Raw genomic sequence first — 12,120 nt, 5'->3', positions numbered from 1 at the left:
GCGTCAGTCTAACCAGCGGAAGACACGCCCAGAAGCCTGGGGGAGACGGTCGCCCTGTGGTGACGTATCCAGCTGGCGCGAGCAAGTGACGCGACGGGACCCGTTGTCTGTGTGTGGGGCTAGGGGCCCCGGGGGCGTCGGGGGCTCCCGGCGGGGCGGCGGTGGGTCGGGAGGGCCTGGACATGGCGCTGAGGGGCCGCCCCGCGGGAAGATGAATAAGGGCTGGCTGGAGCTGGAGAGCGACCCTGGTGAGGAGGGGGCCGGCTGGCCGGGGGTTGGGGAGCTTGGGGGGCCCCCCCGAGAGGCGCCTGCCTGACCATCATCCGCTCCTCTTGTCGCCCCACCAGGCCTCTTCACCCTCCTGGTGGAAGATTTCGGTAAGAGCCTCTCCTACCCGCCGGACCCCGGCTGTGGGGACTCGCTTTCCCGCCCTCGCTGCAGGGCCCGGAGCTGCCCTTCCCGACTTATTTTCTTCCCTGATCGCAGGTGTCAAAGGGGTGCAAGTGGAGGAGATCTATGACCTTCAGAGCAAGTGCCAGGGGTGAGTGGCTTGGCGGCAGGACCGCCTTTCACACCTCGAGGCCTAGAGGTGTCCCTCAAGGGGGGTAGTATCAGGAACCCCAAGTTGTGAAATCTAACATAAGGAAGCATCCCTCCTCTTTGGGTGCTCTCCTGATCAAACTGGTATTTTTGTTTTCTCCCAGTCTCCCCGCATCACTTCCCTTTATGTAGTAGCACCTCCCCCGATCGGTAAAAATTCTAACCATCCTTTGGAATATAGTTCAGCTGCTTTTTCTGGTCTGGAGCAGGAAGCCAGGCCCTTCTCTAGACCCAGATCACACCTGCCTTTTGAGCAGCTGTAATTATTAATTACTGCTTCAAGTGCCCGTGTGTCAGTGCCTTTAATCTCCACACGAGGGTCTTGTATAGATCGGTTGGCACCTACAAGGCCCTCCTGGGTGACCAACCTCAGGGCCTTGTTTTGGTGATCCTGCAAATAGAGGTGGAGGAACCGCTATGATGACTGAATTGAGAAGTCTGCTTTTATTTCCCAAAGGAGGGGCTCATATGGGTGTTCATTTTCTTCCTTGTCTGCATTGGGGCTCAGGCCTTGGGGTTCACAAGTGAGAATTAGTGTTTCAGTTCCTCATCAGAGTTTTTGTTCTCACCTTAACTTCTGCTCCTACCCTGTCCTGGGCCATTGGTTCCAGCTTTTCTTCTCTTATCCCAGAACCATAAACTTCATGAGGACACTGGTGGACTCCTGGAGAACCACAGCCAGAAGCCGATGCTTAGCCTGCCTGTGGCGGGCTTCTGGGGTGTGAGGGCTCAGGGCCACTTTGGGCAGTGTTGGGAAGAAACCAGGAGAGAGATGGGGTTACAGGAGGGGCACCTGAGTGGTAACACAGTGCAGGGGAATAGGGGGAGAGGCAAAGGGGGTACTGGTTTCCTTCCCCAACTTGGCTGGTTTAGCTCTGCTCCTTACTTTCCCCAGCCCCGTGTATGGATTCATTTTCCTGTTCAAATGGATCGAAGAGCGCCGATCCCGTCGCAAGGTCTCTACCTTGGTGGATGATACATCTGTGATTGATGACGATATTGTGAATAATATGTTTTTTGCCCACCAGGTGTGCTGGGCTCTGTGTTCTGTCTGGAGGGTGGGATGCTGCTATTTTCTTTGCTTGGGAAGTGGGAGTGGGAAAAGGCAGGAGGAAGAGATAGGCAGATACTGAGGGTGGTGGTTATGGAAGTCCCTTGGCAGAAGGAACTGAGCTCTTATTAAAAAAGGGAGACTCTTTAGAGCAGTGTGGGGTCTGACTCTACTTTCCATGTCCCCAGACATCTGATGGGTATTTAGTTAAGTGAACAAACTTTGGGCAAAGATGAGGGTTGCTGTCCAGATATGACTGTCCCTCTCTGGGTTCCCATTCCTGATGAATGTGGGCTTCGGTTGAGGGATGTTGTGCATGGGTGACTGTTCTTGGTTTCACAGCTGATCCCCAACTCTTGTGCCACTCATGCCCTGCTGAGCGTGCTCCTGAACTGCAGCAATGTGGACCTGGGGCCCACCCTGAGTCGTATGAAGGACTTCACCAAAGGCTTCAGCCCTGAGGTATGCCACAGTGCCTTAATCCTGGCTCACAGCTGGTGGCACACATCTGACCAGGGCCACTGGTGATGCCACTACATGACATTTGGCACTGTGAGGCTTTTTACTTTTCACATGCTCATTTACACATTTGACTCTTAAGTGAATTGTGAAAGGCAGTTGGTTTTAGGCCCAATTGTCAGGAAAGGAGACAAACCTAGGGAAGGAAGGAACATTTGCTTAAGTGACACCATTTTAGGACTTTGTCGGCATTTTGGAGGCCACGTTGCTCCCAGTGTCCGCTTATTACTGTGCAAGGCCATTAGAGCCCATCTACTGCGGGCTCCAGAGCTCTCTTCTGCCCTTTAGGAGAGTCCACCTGTGCTTCAGGTTCCTGGAACACCTCCAGGCCTGCTCTTCTAAGCTCAGTTCCCACCCAGAGGCTCAGCTGAGAAGTTGTTCTGATGTGGTCTCATTTTCTTCCCTCTAGAGCAAAGGATATGCGATTGGCAATGCCCCGGAGTTGGCCAAGGCACATAATAGCCATGCCAGGTGTGTGGGAGCTGTGGGAGCTGTTGGGGGTGGGGGTAAGGAAGGGCTGTCTTATTCGGGGCCCTGACTGTGTCCTTCTCCAGGCCCGAGCCACGCCACCTCCCTGAGAAGCAGAATGGCCTTAGTGCAGTGCGGACCATGGAGGCATTCCACTTTGTCAGCTATGTGCCTATCACAGGCCGGCTTTTTGAACTGGATGGGCTCAAGGTCTATCCCATTGACCATGGTAAGCACTCTGAGCTGGGGGCCCTTTGGGTTTCTCTGCTTAATTCTTAAGGAGCTGGGGTCTAGGGTCCTCAGGTGCTTGGAACTCAGCGGTGGGGGGTGGGTATTCAGCTCATCTGGCTTTGGCCGTATGGCACCCTGCAGTGCATTGCCTTATTAGCCCCTGACTCCCTGACTCAACTACTCTCCATCCTCCCTCCCATTCTTGGCTTGCCCAAACTCAGGGCTTCCCACCTGCTGACTCCTTGTCTTGGTGTTCCTTAGGGCCCTGGGGTGAGGATGAGGAGTGGACAGACAAGGCCCGGCGGGTCATCATGGAGCGTATTGGCCTCGCCACTGCAGGGTAAGGGTCCTGTGCCTGCCCTACCCTCTGGAGCTGTGCCCCCATTGCGATGGGCACAGAAAAGGGAACCAAGGCAGAGAAGGTGACCTGTGCCATGGTGAATCTGGCAGGATCAGGCTTGAATCTTGGGCTCCCAAATCATTGCTCTGTGGCCTGCTTTGGGAAGGGGCAGGGCTTGGTGGAGCCCTAGGTGGCCCAGGTATGCTGGCTCACTTCCTGCCAGGCCCCTCACACCGCTTGTTGGAAGGCACCAGCTCCCGTGCCCGGTATACGTGGTCAGCGGCTGCCTGCCTGTTGGGGTGGGGCCTATACCTATGGCTGCAGGGTGACTTCAGGGAGCCCTGCCAGGATATCTGCCTCAACCTGATGGCGGGGCCGGGGTGGGAGCTGCTCTCACAGCTGCAGCTGTGACTGCAGGGAGCCCTACCACGACATCCGCTTCAACCTGATGGCGGTGGTGCCCGACCGCAGGATCAAGTATGAGGCCAGGCTGCATGTCCTCAAGGTGAACCGTCAGATCATACTGGAGGCCCTGCAGCAGGTGGGTACTCTCCTGCCCGGTCCCTGTCCAGCCATTTTCTCCTTCCCCTCACTGGGGCATTTGTCTATGATTCCCAAATCATCATGGATCTGGACTTCAACTGACCACTCCTCCTTTGAGCCCTTTCCGGGAAAGGGGTGGTGAGGGAAAGTAGTTTCTAGAAGGAGGTTTGGGTTTGACTGTTGTGTTTTTCTGTGAGGGAGTGGGGAGAGCCAAGGCCCTTAGCTGTCCAAGGTAGAGGCTGGGGCTGCCTTCTCTCCTCAGCCTTGGCTTCTCTTTTTAGGTGATCAGGGTAACACAGCCTGAGCTGATTCAGACCCACAAGTCTCAAGAGTCACAGCTGCCTGAGGAGTCCAAACCAGCCAGTGGCAAGTCCCCCGTGGCTCTGGAGGCGAGCAGGGGCCCAGTGTCCTCTGAGGGCACCCACACAGGTACTAGGGATCTTAGGGCTTCTCATGGGCCTCAGAGTGACCCCTCATAGCTTGACCTGGAAGACTGAAGGCACTTGGGCAGTGATTCAGAGGCTGCTACGCAAGGCCTGAAGCCCAGTGCTTGCATCCCTCTCCCGTCCAAACATGGAGGGAGAGCAATTTTCCCTAAAGAAAGGCATCTGTAAAGGGCTGCCATTACCACAGGCCCCTGCGCCTTTTCTGTAATGCATATTCCCTTTCTGGTTTTCTTCAAGGCTTTTTTTCTTTCTGCCTCCCTTTCTTTTTCCATCTTGTTCTTCTCTTGTCTTGCTGTGGGCCCATGACTGACTTCCATCTAACCAGCTGGCTCAGCTGTCACAGGACTGGGGAGACAGCGGGCTGGGGACAGCTTTTTTTGAGGATCTGGCTGAAGGTCCTGCCTGTGCTTCTCTCAGACGGTGTGGAGGAGGTGGCTGGTTCATGCCCACAAGCCCTGACCCACAGCCCTCCCAGCAAACCCAAGCTGGTGGTGAAACCTTCAGGGAGCAGCCTCAATGGTGTTCCCCCCAACCCCACTCCCATTGTCCAGCGGCTGCCAGCTTTTCTGGACAATCACAACTATGCCAAGTCCCCCATGCAGGTGAGCTGGGAATGCTGCCACGGGAGTGTCCTCAGGTGGTTCTTTGTTGTTCAGCCCCCACCCGGGCCTGGTTCCTCTGTCTGATACTCAGAAGCACCCACAAAGGCAGGGGCTTAGGAGACAGAGAAATGGCAGGGGCTTAGGCAGAGAGAGCTCCGCTGACTGAGTCCAGCCACACAGCTATGGGGCTAAATGTTTGGGTCATGTTCCTTGGTACAGTTCTGTGGGTTGGATTCTGCTGCAAAATCAAGGCACGTTTCAGGGATTCTGCTGCAAAATTAAGGCACAAGACTCTCCGAAGCCTGTGTAGGCAGGTAGTGGGGTGGGCAGCAGCTTTTCCCAGAGCCAGGCTGGGCCCTGAACACCTGGAGGGGTTCTGGACTTGACCTGAGAGCCATTCCGGCTTTCTCTCTGGCTGTGAACGCGATGCGTAGCCTGGGCTGACTGACCCCTGCTCATGGCTGCCCTGGGTTTTGCCTCAGGAGGAGGAAGACCTGGCTGCAGGTGTGGGCCGTAGCCGAGTTCCAGTTCGCCCACCCCAGCAGTACTCGGACGATGAGGATGACTATGAGGATGAAGAGGAGGACGATGTGCAGAACACCAACCCTGCCATCAGGTCAGCTCAGCTCTAGGCTGGAGGCTCTGAGTGCTGCAGATCCTATCTTGACTATTTCAGTGTGTATCTGAGAATGCCCTTCAGCAGATGGATAACACTGAGCACCTGCTGAATACAGGGTCCCTAGGAAGGCTGGCATGAAGGGGCTGATTTCAGGTCCCAAGAAGCTTTTGGAGGGATGCGGGGAGGGCTGAGCACATTTAACCAGACATCAAAATATGTTCTGTTGGGAGGTGGCCTTTTGGTTAGGTTTTGGAAGAAGAATTGGATGAAATGGGAGGAGGAGATGGGGTAGGGGTAGCTTTTCTGGAAGACATGGCATTGGCAAAAGGCCAGCAGATGAAATAAAGAAGGTGTCCTTTGAGGATACCTGGCTGTAGCTGTGAGAGCTTAGGGTGCCAGGCTTGGCATGGCTGGGTCAGGCTGCTGGACGAATGAGGAGCTGCAGGATCAGTCCCTGGATGCCAGGCTGTGTGCAGGCAGTTCTAGGCATTGCTGGGTGTGTGGTCATCTGACCCACTCCCTTGGCTCATGTCTCGTTGGGCCCCACAGGTACAAGCGAAAAGGGCCAGGAAAGCCAGGGCCATTGAGTGGCTCCGGGGAAGGGCAGCTGTCGGTGCTGCAGCCCAACACTATCAACGTCTTGGCCGAGAAGCTCAAAGAGTCCCAGAAAGACCTCTCGATCCCCCTGTCCATCAAGACCAGCAGCGGCGCTGGGAGTCCGGCTGTGGCAGTACCCATGCACTCGCAGCCCTCGCCCACCCCCAGCAACGAGAGCACAGACACAGCCTCTGAGATTGGCAGCGCTTTCAACTCACCACTGCGCTCACCCATTCGCTCAGCCAACCCCACACGGCCCTCCAGCCCTGTCACCTCCCACATCTCCAAGGTGCTTTTTGGAGAAGATGACAGCCTGCTGCGTGTTGACTGTATACGCTACAATCGTGCTGTACGTGACCTGGGTCCTGTCATCAGCACAGGCCTGCTGCACTTGGCTGAGGATGGTGTGCTGGGTCCCCTGGCACTGACAGGTGCGCCTCGTGCTGACTCACTGGCCACTTGGTGTACCAAGGGTGGAAGAGGGAGGTAGCCAAGTGACCACCAAGTGTCCTGCACTCTGATGGGTCTTCTCATGCCTTCTTTTCCCAGAGGGTGGGAAGGGTTCCTCGCCCTCCAGCAGACCAAGCCAGGGCAGCCAGGGGTCCAGCGGCCCAGAGGAGAAGGAGGTGGTGGAAGCTGCAGATGGCAGAGAGAAGTCTGGGCTGGCCAGGTCCGGGGAGCCCTTGAGTGGGGAGAAGTACTCACCCAAGGTGAGCCCCTGCAGTTTTCTAACCCTGGCAGAGGGAAGGGCCTGGGGCTGCTGCCTAGGGCTCGGTTCTTGATTGGAGTTTGGGGGGAGGTTGGTGGCTGTGAAGCCCATCTGGGTTGGACAGTGGAAGAAGCCTCGGTCAGCTCCAGGCACTCTGGCTGCTTATTCTTGCCTCTAGCTGCTTCCTGGTAGTGTGGCTTTGGTGCTGGCCAGCCTCCCTCATGGGTGCAATGCTGGGTTTTGGCAGGAGCTGCTGGCACTGCTGAAGTGTGTGGAGGCTGAGATTGCAAACTATGAGGCTTGCCTCAAGGAAGAAGTGGAGAAGAGGAAGAAGTTCAAGGTGGGTAATTTCTCCAGCTGCCTGGTCCTCTGTCCATGACTGTCTTCCTGGAGGTGCAACTTCTCGAGGTCAGCTGGTGGCAGCTCTGGGAGATGCTGCAGTGTCTTCATCCTTTTCTCCCACAGATTGACGACCAGAGAAGGACACACAACTATGACGAGTTCATCTGCACGTTCATCTCCATGCTAGCTCAAGAAGGTGGGGGTACTCATTATTGCATCTTACCTGGCATACCCTGCTGAGGGCCATGTTCCTCAGGTCCCCCCTCTGCCAGGCCTCTGCTGGGGATTGAGCAGACGGTGGGTCTCAGAGAGGTCCCTAAGACCCTCTGCTCTTGGCCCGAGTCTGTGGCCTATTGAGCAGGTGGCTGCTGGGCATCCAGCCACTTGCTCAAGGGCCTCTGCCTCTCTGTAGGGATGCTGGCCAACCTGGTGGAGCAGAACATCTCGGTGCGGCGGCGCCAAGGCGTCAGCATTGGCCGGCTCCACAAGCAGCGGAAGCCTGACCGGCGGAAACGTTCACGCCCCTACAAGGCCAAGCGCCAATGAGGATGCTGGCCCCAACTCTGCAGCCTGCTCTTGCCTTGTGGCCTCACCAGGGCCCCTTCCATGCCCCACTCCCCTTCCCAGTATTACTGAATAGTTCCAGCCAGAGAGCTCAGACCCTGGAAAGGGAAGCCAGGCCAGGATTCCCTGCATTGTACTCGGGTAGGTTAAGCCCATAGCGCTCAGGAAGCAGCAGCTGGAGCTGGGAAAGCGAGGTGCTGCAGCTTCCTCCACAGCCGGCTGTGGGCTGCAGGACCTGGCCTTTCTGCCTGGGCAGCAGAATATATATTTTACCTACAGAGACGTCTATTTTTTCTGGGCTCTGGCCCGTTTTGCCACCACTGTGTTGACATAGCCGGCTTCCTGACTCTGCTTTCTCTCCTAACAGTTGCCATCCTGGTGGGGCCTGGGTGGCTTGGCCTGCAGCTCTAGCTGTAGCGGCCAGTTGTCTCTTGTGAGGAAGCCAGGTCTGCTCTTCATTCCTCCTGGGAGAGCTCCAAACTCAGGGACCTGGCTTCTGGGCTAGGTTGGGAGTGGGGTGTCCCAGCGGGGGTGAGGGGAGCAACCTGCTGGGGTCCCATGGCCTGAGCAGAGAGAAGTGTTTGAGCTGTTTGGTGGTTTGGTCCCTTCCTGGCTATAGTCGGGCTTGTCAAGTCTGCTGTCCACAGCAGGGTTCTGGGGCTCTTTGCCTTCAGTGTTGTGGCACTGGGCCTGCCTTGGACTCCCGGGCTCCGTCCTGGAGCCTGGGGCTCAGAGGAGCCTCTGCCCAGCCCCTCAGTATTACCATATCCCCCTCCTAGGGTAGCAGAGACAGGGCTGCTTGCAGGAGACTGGCACCCCGCAGCTCTCCCTGCCACACCAGCTTCCTCAGCCTCTGCAAGGCACTCAGGTTGGGGACTGCAGGACCAAGACAACCAGTTGGAAACCCTATGTTCCCGGAGGGCCTGATGCCAAGGGGTAACGGGCCCAGAACTCCTCTGGAGCTCAGCCCCCAAATATAGCCCCTTACCCTCTGCCAGATGGCTTTGAACGAGATCCAAGGAGGCCCCTTATCTGTACATAGTGATCTGGGGGAGGGGTGGGAACAGCTGGCAGCCCTGGCAGTTGTCTCTGACTGAGCATAGCCTGACCCCTCGACCCCATGTAAATATTGGATCATTGAGTGAATAAAACTCCTAAAAAAAAACAAACAAAAAAAAACCTCCTGTGGTTGCTGGCTTGAGGTTTGTAGTCTAGGTGGAGGTGGGAGTGAGGAGCTAACCAGGCCTGGGCCCGAGGCTCAAAGACCAGAGGTGAGAAATATGCATTCTTGGGTATTCAGCTTTCTGGGGCAGAGATTTTTGGGATGCTAGGCCTGGAATTCAGGACCTGAGCTGAGGGGCGTCGGGTGGGCTGTGGAATGTGAAGAGTTGTGTTAAAGGTGCACTTTGGGAGGAGAAGGCCATGCCAAAGCTTTCACCAGATCTGATAGCTTTGCAACCTGGAGAGAGGCTGGGGTTCTGGGCTGAAGCAGGGCTGCCTCTAGTCCTGCTGGGTGTGCTCTCCCTGGAGGGGCTCTGAGATCCTGGAGGGGTCCCCTCTCGTTGCACCTGGACAGATCCAGCAGGTCAAAGCTGCTACCTCTGCCACCTCTTCCCCTTGCTAACCACATTCTCTTGAGGCTGCTGTAGCCCCTTATCCCCACTGTTTCCCTGGTAGTGAGTCCTACAGAAGGGGCCTGATGTAAGCAGGTAAGGCTCAGCTGGACTACTTAGAAAACTCAACTTTAATGGCTCCCACCCTTTTATCCAAGTCTAGTAGTCCAGGGCACAGATGAGGGCCACACCACGCTTTATCCAGTGTCGCTGAGGCTGGTCGGAGGGGATCTCCACAGCAATGACGTAGTTGGTGGAGTGGCCTGTGGTTGATAGTGTTCCTGGAACAGGCAACGGGGGAGGGTTAAGTTGTCTGCCACAGTTAGGGACAGGGTAAAGGCAATGGACTTGGCAGATTTGGGGACAAGGAAGGAATCCTGGCCTAAGGGCAAGCCTGCTTGGTGATGGTCTGGCCAAGGCTCAGGCCTGTCCAGGGTTAATGCACTGATGAGGACAGGCAGTAATGGGAGAATTGACGCCATCACTCATTTCCTGTTGGACTCAGCCCAGGCCCATCCTCCTCTCCGGGCCTCAGTTACCCCCTCTGAACCTCTACTGTCAGGCTAGGGCTCCCAGGACCCACAGTGGATCTGCTAAGGGAGGCAACAAGATGGTGACCTCAGGGGCCACCATAGACTGAGCCAGCTGCTGGATACCACCGTGCCTGCTGCTGCCAGGCTATGTCCTGCCTGGTTGGTCTGAGGACTGCTGGCTAACCTCGGCCATCTTGGTCAGCTAACCTGGATCAGCCTAACTGGCCTGGGCTGGCCCAGGCCTAGGCCCCCACCTGTGGTGTAGGCTCCCTGCCCTGGGCCTCGTACCAGCACGGGTCAGCGTCTTGTAGATGGGGCACAGGTAGAAGGCCTGGTCCTGAACTTGGCGGTTGGGCACAGGTAGGAGCCAGATAACAGCCATCTCCGTGTATAGCTCCTTGGGTCGAGACTCTGCCAGCTGGAAGTCTGTGGGGTCCCAGCGGGCACCTTCCAGGAACAGTCCATGGATGTAGCACCCCTGTTCTGGCTTTTCCTTGAGCTCTGACACTGATTGGCGCAATACCTATAATACATATATGCCCCACACATATCAACACCCAGAATCTGGATTAGAATTTGGGTCCAAAGGCACAAACTCCCTCGTGAGTTTTGCCTACCTGCCCATCACACCCACCATTTTAGCTGGTAACCTGCAGTCTATGTCCCACCCCTCGTGATTTCCCTGGGCTCCTGGCCTGGCTCTCCTTTCCCCGCAACCCCGGCTCAGGGGTCCTCTGACTCTGTCAGCCAGCACTTAGGCTCCTCCTGTCTGGGCTGTACCCCAACTTGTCACCTGACCTGGCCCTAGCTGTATCCAGACCTTGAAATCGAAGGAGATGGTGTCGATGGAGATGACAGACTTGCGGGCAAAGTTCTGCAGGGTGCCTGTCAGGAAAGCCTGGGGGAAGAAGAATCCACTGATCCAGAACACAACTGGGATGCCCTCTTTGATCCAGGTCTGTAGGAAGTCAAGGCGCTGCAGCAGATCCATGACCCATGAGGACAGTGGCTTGAGTGATGGATAGGCCTTGGCATTCCAAAGCTCGGGCACAGTGTTGTTGTACAGGCTGGCAGCCATCAGTTCCAGCTGCGAGGACATCACCACCAGCCCCTTGAGTGCCTTGAGCAGATCTCGCAGCGACTGTGTGATCACCTGCATCAGCCGGTTGTACCTATGGGCCAGTGGCAAGGAGGCAGGCAGTGGGCCAGGGCCCTCTAGTAGCATCTACACTCCCCAGTTGTGGGCCATAGACAAAAAACCCACCAAAACAATGGCTGAATACAGAGGCTACAGCATAGAGCTGGTTGGGTAGCCTGGGTACCAATCCCAGCTCTGATCCTTAGCACATATGTGACCTTAGTTCACTTAACCTTTTTGGGTCTTGGCTTCTCATTTGTAAAATGGGATAATAAAACTGTGGCTGAGTTAGAGGATGGATTCATTGCACTTGGTATGGCACTTGGCCCATAGTACCTCTTCCTGTCATTTCTCTACAGCCCCAGTGGTCTGCTGACTCAGGGCTGGGGGTGGTGGGGGATTACCGAATGACTTCCTGTATTAGCACCGTGTTCATTGACTCCTCATACAGCACGGGGTACGTGGTCATCACCCACTGCAAGTTGATGGGCTCAGGTACCTGGAGTAGAATGTTCATGGCCACATCTTCCACTATCTGTAGGGGCAAAGAGATAGTGGGGGTCAGGGCTGGCTCCCACAACCCTTGTAGGATTCCACATGCACAGAGTTCCATCCCACAAGAGAGCAGGCAGGGTGGTGGGTGGGAGATTAGCCCTGCCCAACCCTTGGGCCCTTTCCTTCCCACTGTCACCCACCTCTTCTCTGCCCTGACCGCCCACAGAGGATGATTTGGGTTGCAGCTGTACGATAGCACCAAGCAGGGCGAAAGTCTCATTTTGGGCAAAAGTGATGTTGGCGTTGTCATGCAGGCCAAAGATCTCAGGCATGTCGTTGAGGGGAAGGCCTTTGATATAGGAGAGGTAGCCCTGGGGGATAGGAAGGCACAACAGCTGAAGCCCCAGCCTGTGGTGGCCCTCCAACTGAACACAGCCCCCCCGCCCCATCACCCTGGTTGTAACCCTATTATTTTGGGGACCCCAAGGCCCCTGAGGCATCATGTGGGTGGCCCCCTTCTCACTGTCATCCATCTCCCAGCTCCTTCATTTGGCTGCTCAAACCTGTTACACTCTCTCCTTTCTACTGATGACCCACGAATGGGAGTGCCTGACCCAGCCCCTGACCAGCCCCTTAGCTGAAGCAGCGTGTCCTCAGGGAGCCTCCCTGACTGTGGGCTGGGTTGGGTTGCCCCTGCCTCACTGAGGGCC

The 12,120-nt window shown here is 56.2% G+C and overlaps 2 protein-coding genes across 2 annotated transcripts in view; one reads left to right on the top strand and one right to left on the bottom strand.

Annotated features, from left to right (window-relative positions):
• Positions 1 to 76: 76 nt before the first annotated feature.
• Positions 77 to 8,790, top strand: BAP1 (BRCA1 associated deubiquitinase 1). The gene is made up of 17 exons (XM_079795689.1): positions 77 to 248; positions 348 to 377; positions 487 to 541; positions 1,496 to 1,628; positions 1,994 to 2,113; positions 2,580 to 2,641; positions 2,725 to 2,867; positions 3,131 to 3,209; positions 3,627 to 3,750; positions 4,034 to 4,181; positions 4,616 to 4,800; positions 5,283 to 5,416; positions 5,969 to 6,447; positions 6,566 to 6,726; positions 6,973 to 7,065; positions 7,191 to 7,263; positions 7,480 to 8,790. Exons 1-17 carry the CDS (start codon positions 212 to 214, stop codon positions 7,611 to 7,613), a joined length of 2,190 nt encoding a protein of 729 aa, XP_079651815.1. The 5' UTR covers positions 77 to 211; the 3' UTR covers positions 7,614 to 8,790.
• Positions 8,791 to 9,386: 596 nt separating this feature from the next.
• DNAH1 (dynein axonemal heavy chain 1) overlaps positions 9,387 to 12,120 on the bottom strand; it is a 74,092-nt gene continuing 71,358 nt past the window's right edge. The window contains exons 75-79 of the mRNA XM_079795393.1: positions 11,611 to 11,781; positions 11,320 to 11,450; positions 10,598 to 10,949; positions 10,066 to 10,300; positions 9,387 to 9,525 (exon numbers count right to left, since the gene is read on the bottom strand). Of these exons, the coding sequence (XP_079651519.1) occupies positions 9,404 to 9,525; positions 10,066 to 10,300; positions 10,598 to 10,949; positions 11,320 to 11,450; positions 11,611 to 11,781 (1,011 nt within the window). The 3' untranslated portion in view covers positions 9,387 to 9,403. The remainder of the gene's footprint in view (positions 9,526 to 10,065; positions 10,301 to 10,597; positions 10,950 to 11,319; positions 11,451 to 11,610; positions 11,782 to 12,120) is intronic.

This window comes from Cnephaeus nilssonii (genome assembly GCF_951640355.1).
Source record: "Cnephaeus nilssonii genome assembly, chromosome: 17".
Classification (NCBI taxonomy): domain Eukaryota; kingdom Metazoa; phylum Chordata; class Mammalia; order Chiroptera; family Vespertilionidae; genus Cnephaeus; species Cnephaeus nilssonii.
Note: the sequence above shows the minus strand (reverse complement) of the source record. Positions and strands in the feature narration are given on the sequence as shown.

Bases quoted from the DNA above. Each gene is read 5' to 3' on its own strand.
- BAP1 (XM_079795689.1), top strand. From the start codon at position 212: ATGAATAAGGGCTGGCTGGAGCTGGAGAGCGACCCTG. The intron at 2,114-2,579 runs GTATGCCACAGT...TCTTCCCTCTAG, and splicing joins CCAAAGGCTTCAGCCCTGAG to AGCAAAGGATATGCGATTGG. The intron at 4,182-4,615 runs GTACTAGGGATC...TGCTTCTCTCAG, and splicing joins CTCTGAGGGCACCCACACAG to ACGGTGTGGAGGAGGTGGCT.